General features: G+C 50.9%; 6 protein-coding genes across 6 annotated transcripts; 2 read left to right on the forward strand and 4 right to left on the reverse strand.

Annotated features, from left to right (window-relative positions):
• Window positions 1-6,426: 6,426 nt before the first annotated feature.
• EsH8_VI_000062 (major facilitator superfamily domain-containing protein) lies at window positions 6,427-8,329 on the forward strand (the record flags this gene model as incomplete). The annotated part of the gene is made up of 3 exons (XM_083271315.1): window positions 6,427-6,766; window positions 6,824-7,266; window positions 7,319-8,329. The coding sequence occupies 3 exons, from the start codon at window positions 6,427-6,429 to the stop codon at window positions 8,327-8,329; spliced, it is 1,794 nt and encodes a 597-aa protein (XP_083126489.1).
• A 390-nt stretch (window positions 8,330-8,719) lies between these two features.
• Window positions 8,720-9,766, reverse strand: EsH8_VI_000063 (chaperonin 10-like protein; the record flags this gene model as incomplete). The annotated part of the gene is made up of 1 exon (XM_083271316.1): window positions 8,720-9,766. One exon carries the CDS (start codon window positions 9,764-9,766, stop codon window positions 8,720-8,722), a length of 1,047 nt encoding a protein of 348 aa, XP_083126490.1.
• Window positions 9,767-10,993: 1,227 nt separating this feature from the next.
• Window positions 10,994-12,826, reverse strand: EsH8_VI_000064 (glycoside hydrolase superfamily; the record flags this gene model as incomplete). The annotated part of the gene is made up of 1 exon (XM_083271317.1): window positions 10,994-12,826. The coding sequence occupies one exon, from the start codon at window positions 12,824-12,826 to the stop codon at window positions 10,994-10,996; it is 1,833 nt and encodes a 610-aa protein (XP_083126491.1).
• A 1,005-nt stretch (window positions 12,827-13,831) lies between these two features.
• EsH8_VI_000065 (branched-chain amino acid aminotransferase) lies at window positions 13,832-15,060 on the reverse strand (the record flags this gene model as incomplete). Its single annotated transcript, XM_083271318.1, has 2 exons — window positions 13,832-14,017; window positions 14,071-15,060. The coding sequence occupies 2 exons, from the start codon at window positions 15,058-15,060 to the stop codon at window positions 13,832-13,834; spliced, it is 1,176 nt and encodes a 391-aa protein (XP_083126492.1).
• A 1,280-nt stretch (window positions 15,061-16,340) lies between these two features.
• On the reverse strand, window positions 16,341-18,646 carry EsH8_VI_000066 (uncharacterized protein; the record flags this gene model as incomplete). The annotated part of the gene is made up of 5 exons (XM_083271319.1): window positions 16,341-16,985; window positions 17,046-17,579; window positions 17,638-18,310; window positions 18,366-18,494; window positions 18,555-18,646. 5 exons carry the CDS (start codon window positions 18,644-18,646, stop codon window positions 16,341-16,343), a joined length of 2,073 nt encoding a protein of 690 aa, XP_083126493.1.
• Window positions 18,647-19,261: 615 nt separating this feature from the next.
• Window positions 19,262-20,530, forward strand: EsH8_VI_000067 (uncharacterized protein; the record flags this gene model as incomplete). Its single annotated transcript, XM_083271320.1, has 1 exon — window positions 19,262-20,530. One exon carries the CDS (start codon window positions 19,262-19,264, stop codon window positions 20,528-20,530), a length of 1,269 nt encoding a protein of 422 aa, XP_083126494.1.
• Window positions 20,531-20,909: the final 379 nt, after the last annotated feature.

Consider the following 20,909-nt stretch of genomic DNA (forward strand, 5'->3'; position numbering starts at 1 on the left):
AAAACTATGCACGTTCTGCAGAAGATAAGGAATCTTGGAAACACGCCTCGGCGGTGAATCATCGCAGTTACGCAGCCACACCTACATGTAGAGTCTCGCGGCTTTATAGCAAGCTGAATTGGTCTGTGCCAAGATATAAAACCTTTTGGTGAATGGGTTGCACTTTTGAATCATGTGTCTGTCTTTCCTGTCATAACCTTGGTGTAGAACCTACTTTCTAAACTCGACGAGTTGTTGCGAGAGATTAGAGTCAAGCTAGGTTTTGGCCAGGGATTTCGGCCGCCTGACGCAAGTATGATAGCTGCCTGCTTGATTGGTTGACATTTGCGATACCGCGGCTATTATTTTTAAGGCTGACTGTGCACTTGATGAAGTCGAGTTGATATTCCTAGGCAAAGAGGCAGCATCACATATAATTGTGATTGCGAGGATGAAAACATCGCATTCTGTAAAAGGCGTTAAGCTGAACAAAGATTGATCAAGGTTGATAACTCAATTTGTCACATCAATGACTCCCCGGAATGTCAATATTTTCATGCCTGGTGAGTTTTATCGTCTTCCAATAAAGGGAGGAATATGGCAGGTAGTGCTTATGGTGTTTTATACATAACGTTTGCCGCTGTAGCCATCGTTGGATATTCTGAATACTAACCTTTCAATTAGCTGCACGAACTAATAGATCAAACACACGTGATTTAGAATATGGAATATAATGGTGCATTTCCGCAAATTGTGCGTTGATTGTCGCTGAGCTATGCCTTCGTCAATCCAAAGGGCAACACAACATATAAGATTAAGATTATGTGTTGGAAGACAGTGGCTATGTTGATACATATATAATATGAGGTCCATATGGCGTCGAGTTTTTCCAAGAATTGCAACACATATTTTAGCTCCGTCATGCGACGGAGCTCATATCCTCATCCTTGGAGATCCTTGCTTGGACATGGGCGCTGCGGAGCTCATCCCGCCTTATGGGGCGGCGAGACGGCATTGTAGAAACCCGGCGCCGAAGCCGCTTTGCCGTAATCCTATAAACTAGTCTTGATAACGATGGCCGTAAACTATCGAAATTATTTAATTTTAGTCAGGTCTAATTTCTTGTAAACTTTGTTTTGTGGTTGTTGCCATGTTGTTTCGCGCTCGGCAATACTCGCCGAAGGACGGAGGCCACACAGGACACTACTACCTTATCAGTAGACCGTTAATTATAACGCGCAACCTTACCATACTGGGATCCCTGCCCAATACGTCCATTGGTAAGCGGCATGCGAGAGTCGTGCTAGAAAACAAATCTGGTGCGGGATTCAGTTTGACCGTTGGAAACGCTAGTACAATAGGTGATAAACAAGGCGGCCCGACGTTTTGGGATCAGCGGTGCCATGCTGTCCCTTTCTGAGACAGGATGGCATCATTACCGCCCGAGCTCATTGAGCAAATATGCTCTTTTCTTTGCTTCCACTGCCAATACCCGGGAATAATTTCTAATACCGCCGATACGGATGACGCCCGCTTAGCTAAGAAGGCATTGTTACATATTTGTCGATTATCAAGACACATCTGCGCTATCGCCCAGCCAGTCCTCTTCCACTATTACACCTCGAGCAACCTGCCTCAAGAGCACCACTATGGCACTCGGGCTGGCATTCAAGAAATTTCGCACAACGACAAGCTTCCCATATTTCTACGTACCATCATACAACGTCCTGATTTAGCATCACACGTAAAAACTCTTCAGCTTATTGAAACCGATGACATAGGCGGGTGCACACCGGACCTAGTCTCCCTATTCATCACGGCCACTAAAGACTTGGGAATTTCACGGAATTTTCCAGCCCGAGATTTTGTGGAGAAAAAGATATGGCAAGGCCCAGAGCAGTCGGAAGCATTGCTACGGATTCAGCGACGAAAAGTGCATCGCTGGTTCGAAGAGTTAGCGATTCTTCTTCTACCAAACGTGGAGATGCTGCTCATGGCGCGAGACAGTTTTGTTCAGTATGAGCATATCAGAGACAGCGGGGTCTCATTCCCTGCACTAAAGACCCTCGTCCTCAAAAGCGTCAGCAAAAACCAACATGTCCACGAAGCGGCGGCTCTTTTCAGCGCAGCACCAAACCTGGAGACTCTTTACTCTACTGAGTGCTGCTTATTTGATGGTATCAGTCCCTGGACTCTGAGCAAGCCCTGGACTTTGAACCTGAAAAGCGTGCGAAAGTTGATACTGAGCGATATCGGGCTTGAGGATCTGGGACTTTTAGTTGGGTGTTGCCCGGAGCTCCAAGAGTTGAATATTTCATCAGTAAAAATCCACCGGTCTTCAGGTACCGACTATTGGGATATCTCGAAGTTAACGCATGCCCTCAACCCTGCAAGACACAAGCTACGGAAAATGCAACTTTCCCACTCCTCAACCAAACGACTTGGCGCAGACTCTAGACCTGCCGCTGCTGAGATATCCTGGTCTTTTATTGGATTTGATCAACTAGAAGAGCTCACATTCGGCCAGGCCGCGATAGAAAGCCACTCATGGTCTACTCCTGTTGGGGAGAAATTCGCTTCCGATTGGAGCCTGATAGAGGTGCTGCCGCCATCAATTCGCAGAATTCAATTTTTACATGTGAACAAGGGGCTCGTGAAGATGTTGATGCGTCTTGCCCGGGAGGCCTCCTTCACGCTACCAAATCTGAAGGCAGTTGATATCAGTTTGGGGCAAGATTTAGACGAGGGGGATTTTGATTGGAGGTGCATAAACTCTGTCACGTCCGCATTCGAGTCTGCGGGCATTGAGGTGCGTTGGGATGCAAGCCAAGTTGGAGGGAGTACCCCAATGTTGGTTCCTGGCAGGACAGCTGTATTCAAATTGGACCAGCTCTCCAAGCTTTCTTTAACTCTTTCTAAGATGAGTAATTTTACAATATAATGATAACTATATGGAGCTGGCAAACATTAGTGTGAACAGATCGTTGTATGAATGTTAGAATCTGAACTTGAATTATGAATCATGCACCGAGAGAGAAATGCCGGCCTTCATGACAGCCAACACGTGAGTCTCGACAAGTCTTGGATAACAGACGTTTTTCAATGGAGTGAGTGCATACGTTTCATGCTCTTTATTTGCCCAAGCTGCAACCGAAAGCGCCGGTGCAGAGACACCAATCATATCGATAACCTGTAGCTCAGCTTCTTCTGCAATCCGAATACTGAGAGCAAGCAACGCCGCTTCGTATTCTAGAGCTATTGAACAGAACCGGAATATATGGGTCCATCATGGAACAAAATCCCAGAACCTCGATCTCGGTACAATTTTGCGTGCGGAAGGTAGAGGTTAACGGACCGAAATGCGTGTCCATGACGGACATTGCGTTGGGGACAAAGGCGGGAGCAACAGGCCGGGTGAGCCTCAAGTATGTGTGCTAGATGAGGGGCTAGTGTTACCGTGCCGTGCAAGCCATATTGAGTAGTTACAGGAAACGATTGCGCGTTCCACGCACATATTCAGGTGTAACCGCCAATGCCTGATCTGTTCAATTGTTTGCTCGCCAAGCGAAGACATCAGAGGTCATGTAGGCAACCGATTACATTGTCTCGCCAATCACTACTCAATTTCCCACAATGAATGAGTCAGGTTCTGGAACTGTCTTTCGCCGGATAAATATCTCGACTTTGTCTTAGATCAGCCGCAATCACTGGATGAAGGCTAGACCTAGCGGTCTTGACAGGTATGCTTGACAGGTATACTGCAGAGAATATCGCCATGCATTCCGAAACGGCCCTATCTTGTTCAACTGCATGATGCCAAGCCTTTGTGGGCTTCGTAGGTAGGCAAAGCCAGCGCTGGATACGGACAGGCGAGCGAGAGACCAATTCCAACTCGGAGACGCCAACTATTCTACAGCAACCATGGCAGCGCCAATGGTCTCTTGGGTTCCGAGACATGTCCAGTTTGGAACTGCGGGTGCACCCGTGACAGAAGAAGGATCCCTAGAAGTCACAATAGGATGCTAGAGTAGACGGATGTAATCAAAGACCAAGTCGGATCACAACATAAATCACGGATCATCAATGAGATGGATTCAGCATAGTGAGGCAGCGCAAAGACTCGTGGCATAGTGCAAGGGCGGGATGGGGGTTACATCTGCTCCAAGCTGGCCACGACACAAACATCGAGGCGGTATGCTATGAGCCTCTGGAGAAGGCTACTTGAGGTTTCCCCCAAGACGATAAGAACCCAGTAACCTGTGACTTTCCGAAGATGAACAAAGTGATACCATGAGCACCTGGAGAGTGCGAATACGTTCAACGAACACACAGTCTCGATCCCATCTTAGCAATCGAAGCAGGTCTTGCGGGTGTATCAATTCGCTGCTGAGCCACGTGTTCAGTGATCCGAACCATGTCATCCAGCAAGCCTAACAGAACAAGACCCAAGTTCGTGACATCGACCCGGATTGAGAGTCATAAAGGAAAAAGGTTTGCATCGACCATTGGCGCCTTGGTTGATTGTCATGGCGGCTTTTCTCTAACCTCAATGGTGCTCATCTGAGGGCGGGTTTCGCACATCAGAGGGCGATGGATCTGGGATTACTTTGACAAGGGCAGCAGGACGTTACTTGTGCACCGCCGTCGTACAAGGGGTACTGATTAGACTCAACCGATTTCTCTAGCACCCAAGGTAGGTTGACGTGGGCGGGGAACGATTTAAGTCCAGCAAAGAGAGTGAGTGCTCTGTCAACAGTAACCATGATGCTGGAATACTCTCCAGCAGTTGCACAATCTGGGGTGTCGAGTCTGTGGTGCGACGAGATCTGACAAGTGACACAGGGTGTGGCATTAGCCAGCTGATTCCGTGATGTCTAGCCTCACCGCCGGGTGGAAACTTGGCACTCCGGATGCCCATTTGGTTAGGCGGGCATTTCAACGCAAGTTGGAGCCGATGCTCAGATAGGGTCCAAAAAAACAACTTGCCGTTGGCTCGCACGCAGGTATGTAATGGCGTGGAAGTTGCTAGGATTTTGAGATAATTGAGTATAGACGCTTGCCGCTCATACGCAATCATCTAAGGATAATTGGAACAGGTTCATAATCCAGACAAACATGTTAGTTATGCAAGTGACTGAAAATCCAACGAGTTAACTCTCATTACGATACCGACCAGGTCACTGAAAAGAGGATAATCGTTATCCCGTGTATCCGATGCCCGTGGTCCGTCTTGGATCACGGCGGTACGTACTCGTCTCCCCGGTCGAACACGCAAAGCGATCGGAGGAACCTGCCTTGACCGTAACGAGATGTTGGCCCATCGATTCACAAATTTCCCATGGCATCATAGCATTTCTTCCTTCTTGACTTAACAAGATTAACTAGCCGTTTCTATCAATTGAACAGCTGCAGGAATAAAGCGACAACTGGAAGAAACAATTGACTATCGAACTGATTGCAGCATCGTGCAGATTGAGCGACCCACCACCCTCACGAGCCCGGGGGGGTTCACCGTGCAACATGAAATATCCGTTGCTTTCGTTCATCAATGTTTCTAACACTGATCCGTCTCTCATGTATCTTTCCTCCTCCCCAATCATGCTCCTTTCCGACTTGACCCATCGGCCAATATGGCTCGGGGGTTACCAAGAGCCCGTCGATGACGCTCTGTCCGTTTTTTTGGGTCTTGAATTGCCCCCCCCTTTCGCCATTCCGTGTGGGCGTCGCGTCCTTCCGCTGCCCGTTTTGCCTGGTCGTAAGTGCGACGGGAGGATTTGTTCCTTTACCCCAGCCTGGAGGTAGCAGCTCAGACCCAATACCGACCGTTACTAAGCCGCAAAGCCGGTACGGGTATCTCATTCAGGATCGTCGTCCACGCTCCGCCACCATCCAAAAAATTCAGCTCTGACAGACCGTTACGCGCGTGGGAGAAGCCCCCAAGACAACTGAGACAATGGCTGACCCCCCCATCTAGGGTCCGTCTCTTGTACTGCACCAACAAACCTAGGCTTGGCATTTGGCACCCGTCCACCACCACCAGCCAGAGTCAGCGCTACCATCTCCTTCCTCCCCTTTCCGGAAGCGTGCCGATGTGACATGGGAGCCTAGGCAAGTGTCTCGGGGAGCTGCGATCTCAACTCGTTCAGCGCAACCACCACCGTCTGCTTCCGACCCCAAGACCCAGGCCCTCGGCAAGGCCATGGCCCTGGTCGGAAGTCCTGCGAAACTGACACGTCCAACACACGCATAGGGCTATATAGAATCTCGATGCTATCCCCTTCAATGTTTTCACTTCTCCTCATCAGGAAAAACAAATAGATCAAGATATTCCCGCTCCCCTTTCACCCGCTACCCGCGTCGTGTTACTCCTGATCCCGAGTACTCGAGTCTGCCACAACTGGACGCACAACTCAACCACCCACTAGCATCGAGGACCTTGTCGACATCATGTTTGACGCCCAGAAGGCTGCGGTGCCGTCTTTCATGGCGGTCCCGACATTTTTGCAATCTAGGGCCTCCACACTGGCACCAAGCGACTCAAGCTCTAGATACGATGAGATGGAGAAGGAACTAACCATCTCGAGCTCCGCAGTATCGTTCCAGGATATCCGCATGGATCCCATCTTGCTGCCCCCAGAACCCTTTGGTGGGCTGACGCAAATACCCTCGGCCAAGTCAGAACACGCAGAGATCGTGAACGATGAAGACAACGTTGAATATCCCAGCGGTTTGAAGCTGAGTTTAATTGTCACCGCTTTATGTTTCAGCGTCTTCTTAATGGCTCTTGGTGAGTGGCTCATAGTCTTCAAATCCCATCACATACCTACTGACCAGCTGCATGTAGACAACTCCATCATCGCTACAGCTATCCCTCGTATCACGGACGAATTCAACAGCTTGAATGATGTCGGCTGGTACGGTAGCGCATACCTGCTCACCACAGCGTCGCTCCAATTGCTCTTTGGCAAATTTTACACCTTCTTCAGCATCAAGTGGATTTATCTCATCACCATCGCCATTTTCGAGCTGGGCAGCTTGATTTGCGGTGTCGCGCCCAACAGTATCGCCCTCATCATCGGCCGCGCTATTGCGGGAGTCGGGTCAGCCGGCATTTTTGCAGGTGCCCTCATCATTCTCGCCTACAGCGTGCCTCTCGAGAAACGCCCCATCTACACTGGTGCCATCGGCAGCATGTGGGGTATCTCTTCTGTCGCCGGCCCTTTGCTTGGTGGTGTCTTTACAGACAGCCTGACCTGGAGATGGTGCTTCTACATCAACCTTCCAATTGTCAGTTCTCCCATAGGCCATTTGACGTTTCATGTCACTAACACCGCATCAGGGCGCCGTAACGGTCATTGTCATTCTCTTCTTCTTCCCCGACCCTGTACGCGCCATTCCCCAGGAGACCTGGCGCACGCGCCTCATTCAGATGGATCCTCTCGGCAACATCCTCTTCATGCCGGCTGTCATCTGCCTTCTGTTGGCCCTTCATTGGGGTGGCGTAACATACCCATGGGCTTCAGCCCGCATCATTGTTCTCTTTGTCGTTTTTGGCGTAGGCATGTCAGCTTTCCTCTACCTGCAATACCTCGGCCAGGAGAACGCCACGGTGCCGCCCCGCATATTCAAGAAGCGAACCGTTTGGTCGTCATCCTTCTTCGCCTTCAACACGGGAGCCGCCTTCCTATTATCTGTTTACTTCCTCCCCATCTGGTTCCAGGCTGTACAGGGCGTCTCAGCTGTTAATTCCGGTGTCAGAAATTTACCCATGTTGGTCGGTACCGTCGTGTTCTCTCTCATTGCCGGCGCAGCCGTTACCATCTGGGGATATTACACTCCATGGATGATCATCGGCTCCGTCCTCATGGGCGTGGGATACGGCCTTATCTCGACTTTTAACCCCGACACATCGTCGGGAATGTGGATTGGTTACCAGATCATTGCCGGTGCAGGAGTAGGCGTAGGTATGCAACAGCCCCTCATGGCCGTCCAAGTTGTGCTGGACATGGCAGATGTTCCCACGGGGACTGCAATCATCATCTTCACACAGACAGTTGGCGGCGCTATCTTCGTCGCCATCGGCCAGACCGTCTTCACCAACCAGCTCGTGGAGCGCTTGGCTGAGTACGTGCCTGGGATTGACCCTCACTCCGTCATCGCCGCGGGCGTTACAGCCATTCGCAAGACCATCGACCCTGAGCTTCTGCCGATGGTTGCACACGCTTACAGCGATGCCCTGACACAAACGTTCCTTGTCAGCGCCGTTACAGCCTCTGCGACCATCATTGGCTCAGTGTTTGTCGAATGGAAGAGTGTCAAGGGGAAGAATGTCCATGCCGGCATGGCGTAGTCTGGGCACGGAGGCCCACTCGCACTTCTCGGTGCTTTCATTTCCTCCAACGGAGGAGGGGGCTTTCTGCCCTATTCAGACCTTTACGGATCATGCAACTTTTTTTCCTTTTGTCTAATGGTGTGTGTTTAGAGTGTAGGTTACGAATGAGATGGCGTTCTAGGGACTTTGTGGCTTGGCGGAGCATTTCAAGGGCAATCTTACTAGGTAGCATCCTTACGTCCAGGATGGCTCCCGCATCCATCGGAGGTCCTCCGATCGGATGCGGAAGAGAACAAAAATAAATCAGATACACCTGTCAGCGCCTCCACGTGGCTTCGCCTAGCATGCATATTATAAGCATCTTATTTCCCTAAGCCTCCTTTGATCTGCAAGGACTTCCGCCGGCAATTATTTGCCTTCCGCAATCCGAATAACCATTTTCTTGGCACGAACAGTGCCGTCTCTCAACCCCTTCAGAGCACCCTCAAGGCCCTCAAAGCCGTCCACAACTTCATACGGGTGCGACTTGAACCACCCCGTTCTCAATCCCTCGGCAAACACCCTCGCCCAAATCAACGCAAACAGCCGCCCCTCGCCCTCCTCATCGTGCACGCGACCAACGCTTGTGACAACAACCTCGACACTTTTGTCAATCCCGCCGTAGTCTTTGCCAGGTAACACCGTCGTGATCCTAGGCTTGAATCCCGTGCCTTCCTCGGGTGGTCCCGCGATCGCCTTCCCGAGCATGGCAAACGACCCGTTTTCGGAGACCGTGTCAAACACTCTGAAGCATCGCGAGCCTGTGCCCTTGATAACCTCCCTCAGCTTTTCTGCAAGCTTGTCCTGCGACTCGAACTGCGTGTAGTCCAGGAATACGTCTCCCTTTTCCTTCTCAAGCAACGGCGTGACGAAGGCGCTGTTCTTGCTCCCTACCGCGATGAGAGGGTGCACGCCCGCCTTCTTCGCCAGTTTCACGCCAAAGGCGCCAATGGCCGTGCTGACGCCATAAATGACGACGGGGATCTTGCTCCCCCTCTTCTGGTCCCATGGAGAGGGGACCTCGAGGGAGTGGAAAAGTGCTGTGGCGGCCGTGTATGCAGCTAACGGCACCGTTGCCGCCTCCTCGTAGCTGATGTTCTTGGGGATGCGGAAGGCTGAAAAGGCCGGGACTATGGCGTACTCGGCGAAGCTGCCGTGCGGCGTGCGCATGACGTGGAACCCTGCCACGCGATCCCCCTTGGCAAACTCGTAGACCTCGTCGCCGACCTTTTCGATGGTGCCGGCGACGTCGTCACCTGAGTTCTGGGCTACGTTCAACCAGCTTGGGAGTTTCCAATCCTTGGGGTTCGTACCGGAGACGATGACTTTGATAAGGAGCTCGCCAGGACCGGGTTCCGGGATGGGCGAATCCTGGACCGTGACGGAGATGTCGGTGTTGACGATGGCTTCCTTCATATTTGCGTGGTGTTTTCTTTGACGTTTAACTCTTAGCTACAACCTCGAAACGGGGGAATTTTTTCTTCTTGTTTTTTTTCTTCTTTCTTTTAGTTCTGATGCTTCTATGCTGAGTTGCTTCGATGGGTGGCTTGATTTTCAATGGACAAATTTAAAGCTTGCCGTTGAAGTTGGGTGACGTCAAGACTATCAAGCTAACCCGCATTTTTATATCTACACAATACCGCAAAATCCGACAGAGGGCTCCATTCTTCTCCACGGGCTAGCAAGCAATCTAAAACCATCTGGTCCATCCCAGGATGCACCTCCCTTCCAATCAACTTCCCGCTCGCCTCGGGGGGAAACAAACGCAGGCCCAGGCGAGCCACTCGACGCCCCGCCTTTCGCCTCGCCGGGTCTCTGCCCCGGCTGGTGATCAGACTATCACATCAGATGAGGGGCGGATTGCTTGAAACAGATTACAAATCCAACCCATGCGTCTGTTCCCCAAGCCCCGATAAGTCAAAGTCCGCAGACAAAACTCCGCTGGTCCTGAGATTCGATGACCCCCTTACGCAGACAGGATTTTAATAACCCCCACAAGAGTTCATGGTGGTCCATTCAGCCTCGGTCTCGGTCCCAAATCCCAACAAATCTGATATCCCGAGACTTCCGACAACTCATAGACACAATTCTGTACAACATCTCATGTGAAAAAATGTATGACAATTCCATCTCCAATGCTCTTCCCATGTTAGGAGGACCATTCCAGTGAAAGTTCTTTTGAGTAAGATTAAATTTCTGAATATCGTTATTCTTCTATTTTTCTACAGGTGCTGCTTGAATTATCCTTATATTTCTCTTTGTTTGTACTGTGGGGCTCCTTCTCACAGCTTGGTAAAAGAAACCGAGACTTTGACAACTGGTGCCTGGGCTTGAAGCTGTCCGCGTGTACAATTGGCTCTTCAGTTTTGCAACGTATCCCCGATACTTTACATAAAGAGTGTTGTTCAGTTCAAGTCCTCTAAGTTTGCAGAAATTATACGGCATCATTCAAGGTAGCCAGTCATTGTATGATCCGGCAAGTCCGCTGTTTCTTCCAAAGTTACTTTATTAGCCCACGAGTCCCAAGACATTGTTGACAAGGCTGGGTTTGTCACGCGCCATTCAATGGTGTCACACAACTACACCACATCGCTCGCCATGAAATCATTGTCAACAACAGCTCTGGAAGACTATAGGTGGCTATTAAATATGATTATGGAAGAAGTCTACAAAGTCAAAGAAACTCCTCTTGATCCACCGCCCCAGGTTCGGATCCGACCTGTTCACCCCCATCATGCCATACTGGTGCTCAAAGCTCCCAAACTCGTTATTATCAATCCAGCTCCACGCCAGAGCGCCGATAACATTGACACCGTCCAAATGCACCGCCCTCAATGTCTCCGTCAAGAAGTTCTGGTAGTACATCGACCTCTCGAAGTCGTACCTCTGCGCGTCAATGGGCGTCTCTGTGTCCGCGTATTGAGGGAACCCGAACTCCGTCACCATGATTCCCGACGGCCTGAAAGTGTTCCAGACGTAGCCAAACTGTTCCCTAACGTACAACGGCGCAATCATAGCGCCTGACATCGAGACAGCGCCCATCGCCCACCCATTCTTTTGCGTTGTGCTGAGCTCCACGCAGGAGGGCCAGAGGGGATCCGAGGTGTTCGCGGCGCAAGCTTCATAGCCCCCGGCTGGGTTCGTGGCATACTGCGCGCCATACGGATCAAATGCCCAGTAGTCTATTGTACCGTTGATGTGGGCGATTTGCTCGTCGGTGAGGGGCTTCAACGTGGATTCGATGTTGGGCGTATTCAAAACAGTATCTGGGAACTGCTGACCGAGAAATAGGGGGTTTCCCATGATGCCCAAGATGAAATCTTGATACCGGTACGCAGCGGCGACGTCGTTGGTGTTTTCCGGATCCAATGGTACCGCCAGGTTATTGGCAAACTTCATAGTGACCTTACCTGTTCCACCAAGGATCTCCTTATACCAATGGTAGATGTCCGCGTGTGCGATCAGGAAAGCGGTTAGCCCGTTGTAGCTTTCTAGGTAGAACTCGGCGCCGGTATTTGGCTCATTGAAAGTGACCCAATACGGTACTCTATCAGCATACCGCGCCATGACCTGTTTGGCATAATACTCAAAATGACGGGGAAACTCGTCGAGATTGTCAAAGACGCCAATAGGTTGGTCGAGATGTACGATAGTTGCTATGGGAGTGATGCCGTACTCCAAGCAAGTGTTGATAATGTCGTCATAGTGATCCAGAGCTTGCTGGTTGACTGGAGAGTCCGCGACCCCAAAAGGCACAACGCGGCTCCAGGAGATGGAGAAGGAGTAATACGGCACACCGAGTGCGGCGAGCCTCGCAAGGTCCTGCTTATACAGAAGATAGTTCATGTTGGCGACGTTGGAGTCGTTACTGCCGAGTGTTGCTTTGCTGTTGACGCCAGTCGAGTCGAGGAGCGCGGGGCCGCGGCCTTCGAGCTGGAAACCACCCTCGATCTGCCACGCGCTGGCGGCCACGCCCCATACGAATCCAGGGGGGAATTTAAGATCGGTGTTGTCATGCAGAGGTGCAGCTGGTAATTGAGGGGGAAATACGAGCTCACTCGACGGGATCGGTGTTGCTGACGCCGTTGTTGTGAAGGGAGGTTCATGTGTGTAAGTGTAGTTCGTCCAGAGTGCCATGTAAGCACTCTGTCCATACTGGCCATCCGGGGCCATTGTCGCCGAAGGGTTGAACGAGTAAGTCGTGTAAGTCACATTGCCGGGCAATAGGGCCGACGCCTGTGTGAAGTGTGGCGCATATGGAGTTACGATAGTGAGAGGAGACGGCAGCGGCGTCGGGTAGCGGTCCGAAGTCATTTGTTCATACGAGAACGTGCTGTACGACCAAGTTGAGGCCGCCGTGGCGGATTGGAGGACAGTTTTTGAGGATGTTGAGTTGGTCACAGAATTCTCAAGTGCTGCAGCAGATGCCCCAACCAGGGCAAAGCCGCCAGCTAAAAGTGTTCGCAACATGGCCATTATTCCCGTTTGAACTGTTGAGGTACCCGCAGCGTCTCCCAAGATTGATGCCAAGATGGTCGCCTTCTTGAAAATGAGAGAAAAGAAGCAAAATTTCTACTCCCTATATATAGATCACTTTGTTCTGGACCTAGTGACCTTTGGACGCACCTGAGAAATGCCATGAAAGTTAGCAACCGGAAAACCCGATGTTGAATCCCTCATCATCCACTTTCCGTCTTTGGAAGATATTTCCCCGCATCACAAGTTGCATTAGCACCCCCAATTGAACGAATTGAATGTAGCACTAAACATGCTTTAGATTAAACAGATGTGGGGTCCGGGGATGTGGGCTGGGGAAACAAATGACCAAGGTCAGGTCAACGGCGAAGGATGTTATAATATCAAGCCAGATACTAAAATGCTTGTTTTTCAATGCCCGGACCAAACCCACCATGGTGTTCGCGATGCTCATCGCAACCTAAAACGCTCCGAGGCATGGGAAGTAAGATCTTATCTCAAACCTCCCAAAGTCGCAAAGTTGCGGTTCCAGTCCAACTACTGTGGCCGGATTAATGAGAGGCTTCGCTAAATGCCTTTGACGAAAACAATTAAAACCACACTTCGGAACAGCCACTCGGATGAACGAGACATGAGTTCTAATAAGCCGAGCAAGAAGAGACGAATGCCTTTCGGTCCTAATGTGGATTCCGACGAGGGTCTATGAAGGTACCCCGCCCGGGAAATCCTAAGGTGACGCAAACTATCATCTCCAACAATGATCAAAATTTTGTTCAGTCAAGTGACTGATCCAGCTTCAATCTGGCTGCCCATAGTTTCATACAGCTCTTCAAATTTGCATCGATAGTCTCATGGTTAGATTGAGAGCTCTCAAGTATGAAAAGCATCTGGCAACGGCGCCGTACCAGCCTGGGATAATATTGAATCTACTCTAGTAACATAACGCTGTGGAGCTTTCCTGTGAGGCAGCGCCTCGCAAACACGAATAGAAGTTCGCGCTTCATCCTAAGCTACACTATTCTGGTTTTCAGGTACCACCTCAGCCCAATCATGCTCTACATTCCCATACATTATGTCAGTCAACCAGCCTTTAATCTTATTGGTGATTTCGCCGCCATTGCCGTCCAAGCCCATGGAAGGGTACACATCCCGACCGCGATGCCGAATTTGCGAGACTGCGGAGATGAACCACTACGAAACAAGTTAGCACCGCTTTTTAGAAGTAGCGGGACGTTTATACTCACTGCTGTGCCCGCCACAAAGCACTCCAACAGCCGGCCGTCAGCATCGGCGTCAATAAGCTCGGAAATCGTGTACTTCCGTTCCACAATATCGAGCTCATCAGCTAGTCTTTCTTTGGCTAATTCGAGACAGCTCTTCCTGGTGATGCCATCCAGAATTATCTTGTCATCCAGTGGGGCTGTAATTAGTTCAGTCCTTCCATCTTTGCGCTTCCACACGACGAAGAAGTTGCTCCCTCCTGCCTCAGTGCACTCGCCATGTTCGCCGTACAACCAGAGTATTTGCTGGAACCCCTGTGTCACTGCTTCTTGCAGTGGCAAAACTGACGGCCCATAATTGGCTCCGATCTTTGCATTCCCAAAGCCACCAACCCAAGCGCGAATCGAGTCCCCGGGAGAGGTTTGTAGGCGCAAGCCACCTTTCGCGTCGTCTAGTTTAGGCATGAAGGAAGCAACGATGAAAAGCATTGCCTCGTTGGGCTTCTGAACGCCAAGCTGTGCTTGTGTCCCGATGATGGTAGGGCGAATATAAAGAAAACTGCCGGCGCGATCTTTTGGAAGCCATCGAGCGGCATCAACGGACAGGAGCGCTAAGATCATCTTTTTGACTTGCAGGGGATCGAACTGAGGTAACGAGATTCGCTCTGCAGACATGAGAAGGCGAGCAGCATTTCTTTCTAAGCGGAAGACACGGAGCCGGCCATCAAAGCCACGGTAAGCCTTTAGCCCCTCAAAGCACTCGGTGGCATAGTGCAGACATGATGCGGTAGGCATGAGACTTAGCGGGCCGTAAGGCTTGAGTTTCGGGGCGGACCAGCCGGTAGGCTCTTTCCAAGACGCCACAATCATGTGGTCACTGCAAATGGTTTCGTTGCTCTCTTTGATCATGGTCTCATTGGGGACGAGACGTGGCGAATCAGTCAGAGTGTAGGATAGTTGATCAGCCACAAGAGCTGCATGGCTGGTGCCATTGATATTGAGACCCGAGGCCATAGCGACAAAATTAGTCGCAGGAAGAGAAAGGCGATGATGTGTTAATCAATAAAAGCAATATTTTAACTTGGGCGAAGATGATGGCGGAACACATCGTACGAGGGTCGACAGCAATGAGATCAGTTAAATAAATAATTCCTTACTTTGACTACTGCTGCCAATTTACTTACACTAATAATATATCTCCAATCCTGGGAAGAAAGAAAACCTTAACAAGGGGCTTTGAGGTTGAGAATGACTAACGTAGTAACCATGGTGGTGTTCCTCGGCCGCCGGTCGCCTAAAGCTTTGCCGAGAGACTGCCCCACGGCCTTATCGGCCACTAAGCCTAGCCACCGAATCTGGCCCATCACCGATGATATGCGTGGACAGCCGAAGCAACAGCGATTGTTCCTCGACATGCGTGACCATGTGTATGTTTACTCACGCCCATCTGGGGCAAAACGACAAGCCGTACCCCTCTGACAATAGTCATTCCCAGCTCTTGTCGAAGGCTCGTTCGATGGCGCCCCAATGAAGCCGCACCGATACGTTGCAAGCTCAACTGTTCTACTCCACAATATTAAGTGCTCAGAATCTATCGCAGGGGCATGATATTGCACAGAACAACAAGTTGAGCTAATCTCTTCCGTCGGAGCAGTTGATGACAACAGGTAACATTTTAATCGATGAACCAATACGATTCGTCTCGTTATTGAGCCTTGTTGTATATTGCTATTGGGCCGTTAAATCTTCCATCCCTTGCGTGAACATTTCAGCGTCGGCCAGCACTACTTGGCCCTTGCATCGTATTCTTAACTTTCACTGAGGCCTGCAGCCTCAACCACATTCTCAACATTGTCTTGCTCTTAAGTTTCTTTCCGGTTGTGTTTTTGCTATAAGATACGCTCTCGCCGGCGTTTAATGCTGATATTCACTACGCTAACGGCTGGGGCAACGCAATGGCGTGCTTCATGTTTGCGACGACGGGCCCGCCATTCGAATGCATTTTCTAGAGGCTTGGCAGTTCCATGGTTCTACCAATAAGGAATGGGCTCTACCAAATGGCTACCAGCCACTAGTTAACAACAACCGGGCCAGGATCCTTGCAAAGGTGAGCAGTAGTCTCAACTTTGTGTCGTTGTATCATCTTGATCCTGACCCGAATCGCTTGAGACAGTTGGCCGAGGAACTGTGGTACATGGCAACGTGACAAGCCGGGAACGTACAAAAGAGGTTGCTATAGGCAGAGCTTGCTGTTTATTCTCTAAGAGGATTGCGTGGCCAGGGAGACTCCAATTTCAACGCTCGGTGCTAAGATCAGGCCAATATAATCCTTGTGGAAAGTCATCCTGAACGGCATCTTCAAGAAATTGGAGGTCAACCGGCTGTGTTAGGAGTTCCTGTAATGACGGTTCCTCCAACGCCATACCCACAGTTTCCGGTGGTGCTGAGGAAGCCTGGCCAGGGTGGGTGATGAGATCTGCAGCACTCGATGCCTCAGGCATGTTGAGAACGGTCGACAAACTTATTTTCACGTGCGTTGTCAAGGCCGTCTTCATTAAATCAACATGATGACAGTACTCTTGAGCAACACAGTTTCCAGCGTCCTTGAGCTGGGTTAAGAGGCGTGAGGCCTCGCCAAAGTTGTCACCGTCATCGCGGTTGTCCTTACCTCCCAACAGGCTTGAGATGGCGAGTATCGTAAGCGACGAGAAGAGGTGTTGAGTAAAGATGCAGTCATATGTTACAAAGAAGCCCTCGATCCAAGCTTGTCTCAGGAGCCGGAACGAGTGCCGCGCACATCGTATACATGCCTCTGAAAGTGCAGACGCGCTCGCGGAGATTTGGATTCCGGCAGATGTTGGATTTGACGGCGATGAGGATGCTGCAACTTGAGCCCGCAGGATGTGGAGCAGTACAGGGCGTGTGGCCAAGATAACACACTACATGATAGTCAGTTGCAAGCTCGGGTTGTGAGAGAAGGGATACGTGTGTGGCCTAACTTGGTTGAAGGACAGATGAAGCGACGCCGCCATAAATCCTTGGGTCTCCCCTAATGACTGGTCGATCTTCAAATGAGGCGGAAGGCTCTCGACCCAAGTCTGGAGATCCTTAAGTGCCTGACGCACCCTAGCCGACAAGTTCGGGCCCTGGTCTGGTTTATACAAGTTGTAAACGGAGCGAATGACTTTCGTGAGGAGGCTCGCTAACTTGAGGCTGGCGACATGGTAGGCTGTGTCAGCGAAATCGCTGCTGAAATCTTTGTTCGCCGGATCGTTGGTTGATGGTTCCGACGGCAAGTATACTTGGATCTCTTCATCTTGGATGGCAGATGGATGGCCCAGCTTGGATGCCCAAACTCGGTCAAAGATGTACGCAGTCCAGAAAAGCCGTTTACGGTGCTCGCGAATACCAGGGTCAGAAAGCTGAGTCTCCGGTATGTTTAGATGAAGGCCCATGACGATGGCAGAACGCATGGCAGTTCCCGAAAGGATATAGGCACTGTACCTACGATTGAGGGCCAAGGAGTAGAAGGACTGCAAAAATATGTTAGCTCCAGCATCATTGATAAGACCGTGGCCTAGAGCTCCTCACAAGGAGAAGAAGGACCTCGATGGAGTCCGTCCCGGGGCGTTCATCGAGAATCCCCAGCATCTTGGATGCTTGTGAAAAGTACGCCATTCCAGGGAGTTCATGGCCTGTGATGGACCTTGTCGAGTACAGCTCCCCAATTGCGAATAATGCCCAGAACTTGTAGCGGAGTAACGAGGAATCCCAGTTTGAATCATGAAAGCCCCGACTTAAGTTTTCAATGACCGAACTACGGCGTACAATATAATAAGATCGACCAATATACTTCAACGCAGCTTCAATTAGAAACTTCGCCCGAGAAGGGCTAGGCCACTCCATGCCCGACACTGCCAGATTCATCAGCGACTCATTCGTAGCGTAGTTGAGGCGTAAAAGATGCGAAGGTTCGGGGGTTTTGGGGTCGGAGATGACTTGGCGAAATCGAGTAGCAAAGGCAGCATCGGCAGCCTCTCCAATAAGTATCGGCGTGCAAAATACGTTTACGTTGTCAAACCATGGCTTGTCATTGAGCGTTGAATTCAGCAAAGGGTCTTCGTGGTCCTCGTCCGCGGCGGGGTCGGGTGGCTGTGCTGCCTCCTGGCGAGAACCTGAGGTTGTTGCCCCAGTGTTGGGCTGTGTTACGCGGTTATTCTGACGTTTGAGTTGTTCAATCTCCTCGTACAAACTTTCGATAAATCTAAGCATGCTCAGCCCACATCATACAACCCAGATGATGATATAGGCAGGCTGACCTTTGCGTGACTTTAACTTGTCTAGTTCGCTGAGGGTATGAGCAATCTATCCCTTTTTCGGCTTGACGGCAGTTCTGGCATGGGTGTCCTCCGGAACATTTGACCTTCCTTGCGTGGCAACGATAGCAGCTAGACCATCAAGTTAGCTTGTCAGCGTTGCAAATGTCCAAACATTGACCGGGGTCTCACGCAGCCGCTTTGCTCGTGAATCCCAGAGCACGACCATCGCGGGATATCGTCTCGGGCCCGTCAGCAATTGGCCGCTCAGGGACTGTCGGCATCCTGTCACGTAGTTCTTGAAGATGTCAATATGAATATTGTTGACGTCTGCCTGAGGCAGGATAGGGAAACCGACGCCGACTCCGACATGTGAGTGAATCGGGCGGCAAATTCTTGGTTGAATGGAGACACAACTAACCGTATCGATAAGGTGGCGTCGGCGGTTGCAGTCAACTCCCGACATCAATCTCGGCATATCCTCCTAACGGCCGACCCGCCTGGGCTGTCGGCATCGGGTTACGGGCACCTCATAGGGCAATCCAGTTAGCCTAGCAGCCGGCTAGTTTCCCCATCCCCGAGAAGCATTGATCAAAGAGGGGTCAAGTCGCTGCACGCACCAAAACACCCACTGGGCTTTCAAGGCATTTGGCAACAAGGCCGTTGATAGCTGGCTAACTTTTGGGCTCGATGCAGTAAACTCACAGTTGACAGCTTCGCGTTGGGATCAAGCGAGGGCGGCATAGACTCCTCACTTGATACTTGATATCTTACCCAACAATGGCGATGTATATATATTCTTTGGTGGACGTTCATCTGACACGATTTTATACGATCAGCCGTAGGTCATCATCCACCGTTTTAGAGAAATAGTTACCAAAGCATCCGAGATCATACAAATGTCTTATCCTCATATTCTCAACACTCAGCGTCTTGATCCGGGTGCGGAGCAAGATGCCACGGTCTGTGTTCGCAATCTCTCGAACTGGACTCCTGCGGTTGACGAAATCCATACATGGCCAGAGTATACGCCCCAGCCGTTGCGGTCCTTGCCTCGAACCGCGAAGAAACTGGGCATCAGCGGGCTCTACCTGAAGGATGAAAGTCAACGATTCGGTAAAAACCTGGGATCTTTCAAAGCCCTCGGTGCGCCGTACGCAGTCTACAAAATCTTAGCCGACGAGGTTTACTTTCAGACCGGCGTGCGGCCTTCATCGGCCGATTTACGCACCAACAAGTACCGCGAAATCACACGACGGATCACCGTCTGTGTTGCCACAGACGGTAACCAGGGCAGAGGTCTGGCGTATGGGGCCAAAGTGTTCGGTTGTCGGTGTGTCGACTACATTCATGACCATGTCAGCGCTGGTCGCGCTGAAGTGATGGAGGAGCTGGGAGCGGTTGTTATTCGCATCAACGGCGACTACGAGGCATCGGTACACAGGGCGAAAGAAGACGCCGAAAAGAACGGCTGGCATTTTGTAAGCAGTACGTCCTGGACGGATTTCGACAACGGCATCCCTCAGAACGTCATGAACGCCTACATGGTCGTCGTGCACGAGGCTCTAAGCATGGTTCCCAGCGTCGAGGATATCTCCCACGTCTTCGTATGCGGTGGAGTGGGAAGCATCGCAGCAGCCGTTTTCCTTGGCTTCTACCAACGCTTTCGGCAGATTCAAGACCGCCAAACGGGAGTAACACCGAAGCTGCCTCGTTTTGTCGTGGTAGAACCGTCCGAAGCCGACTGTCTCTACCAGAGCGCCCAAAAGAAAGAGCCTTGCGACTCCAAAGGTAGCCTTCACACCCTCATGGCTGGTTTGGCTTGCCGTGCGCCGTCCCCGGCGGCCTGGAAAATTCTGGCCTGGCTGACAAGCGACTTCATCACGGTGCCTGATTCTGTCGCAGTAGACGGAATGAAAGCACTTGCAAGAGGCTGTGAGGGCGATGTTCCGGCGGTCTGTGGAGAGTCGTCTGCTTCAAACATGGGCGTCATGCTTGCAGCTGGGAAGGATGACTCCCTTCGCGACAAGCTGGGTCTTGACCAGTCTAGCCAAGTCCTCTTGTTTGGCCTGGAGGGTGCCACTGACCCCGAGATTTACAAGGACATTGTCGGGTTGTCCCCGCAAGATGTTTTCAAAGCCCAAAGGATTTTCTTAGCTAGCGAATGAAGTGTTTTTATTTACAGCGTTTTGTCACAACTTCGAGTCCGTCGGTCATGGACGACAACGGTTAAGATCACCGCTGGAGTTGGCTAGTGGATGGTGTTGCCCGCCAATGGTGGTTTGGCACTCGAATACTTTGTTATACAATGCTTAAGCCGCATGAATAGGACATATTTGGACATATCTTTCTGGACCGTAACAGAAGCAACATTTGTGTTCAAGGTTTCGAGCGCTGGAGGTAGGTATTGCACACCGCTCTACGCTGCAAATTCCTAATAATGCTTTCTAATGATGCAATATTTGCCCCTCGGGTTTGCGGGGGATGAGCGCAAATACAAAAAGTGGCCGGCAGCGTCTCCGCCGTCTCTGATACCCTGCCGCGCGG

The sequence above is a fragment of the Colletotrichum jinshuiense genome, chromosome 6, assembly GCF_051148585.1.
Source record: "Colletotrichum jinshuiense chromosome 6, complete sequence".
Lineage (NCBI taxonomy): Eukaryota > Fungi > Ascomycota > Sordariomycetes > Glomerellales > Glomerellaceae > Colletotrichum > Colletotrichum jinshuiense.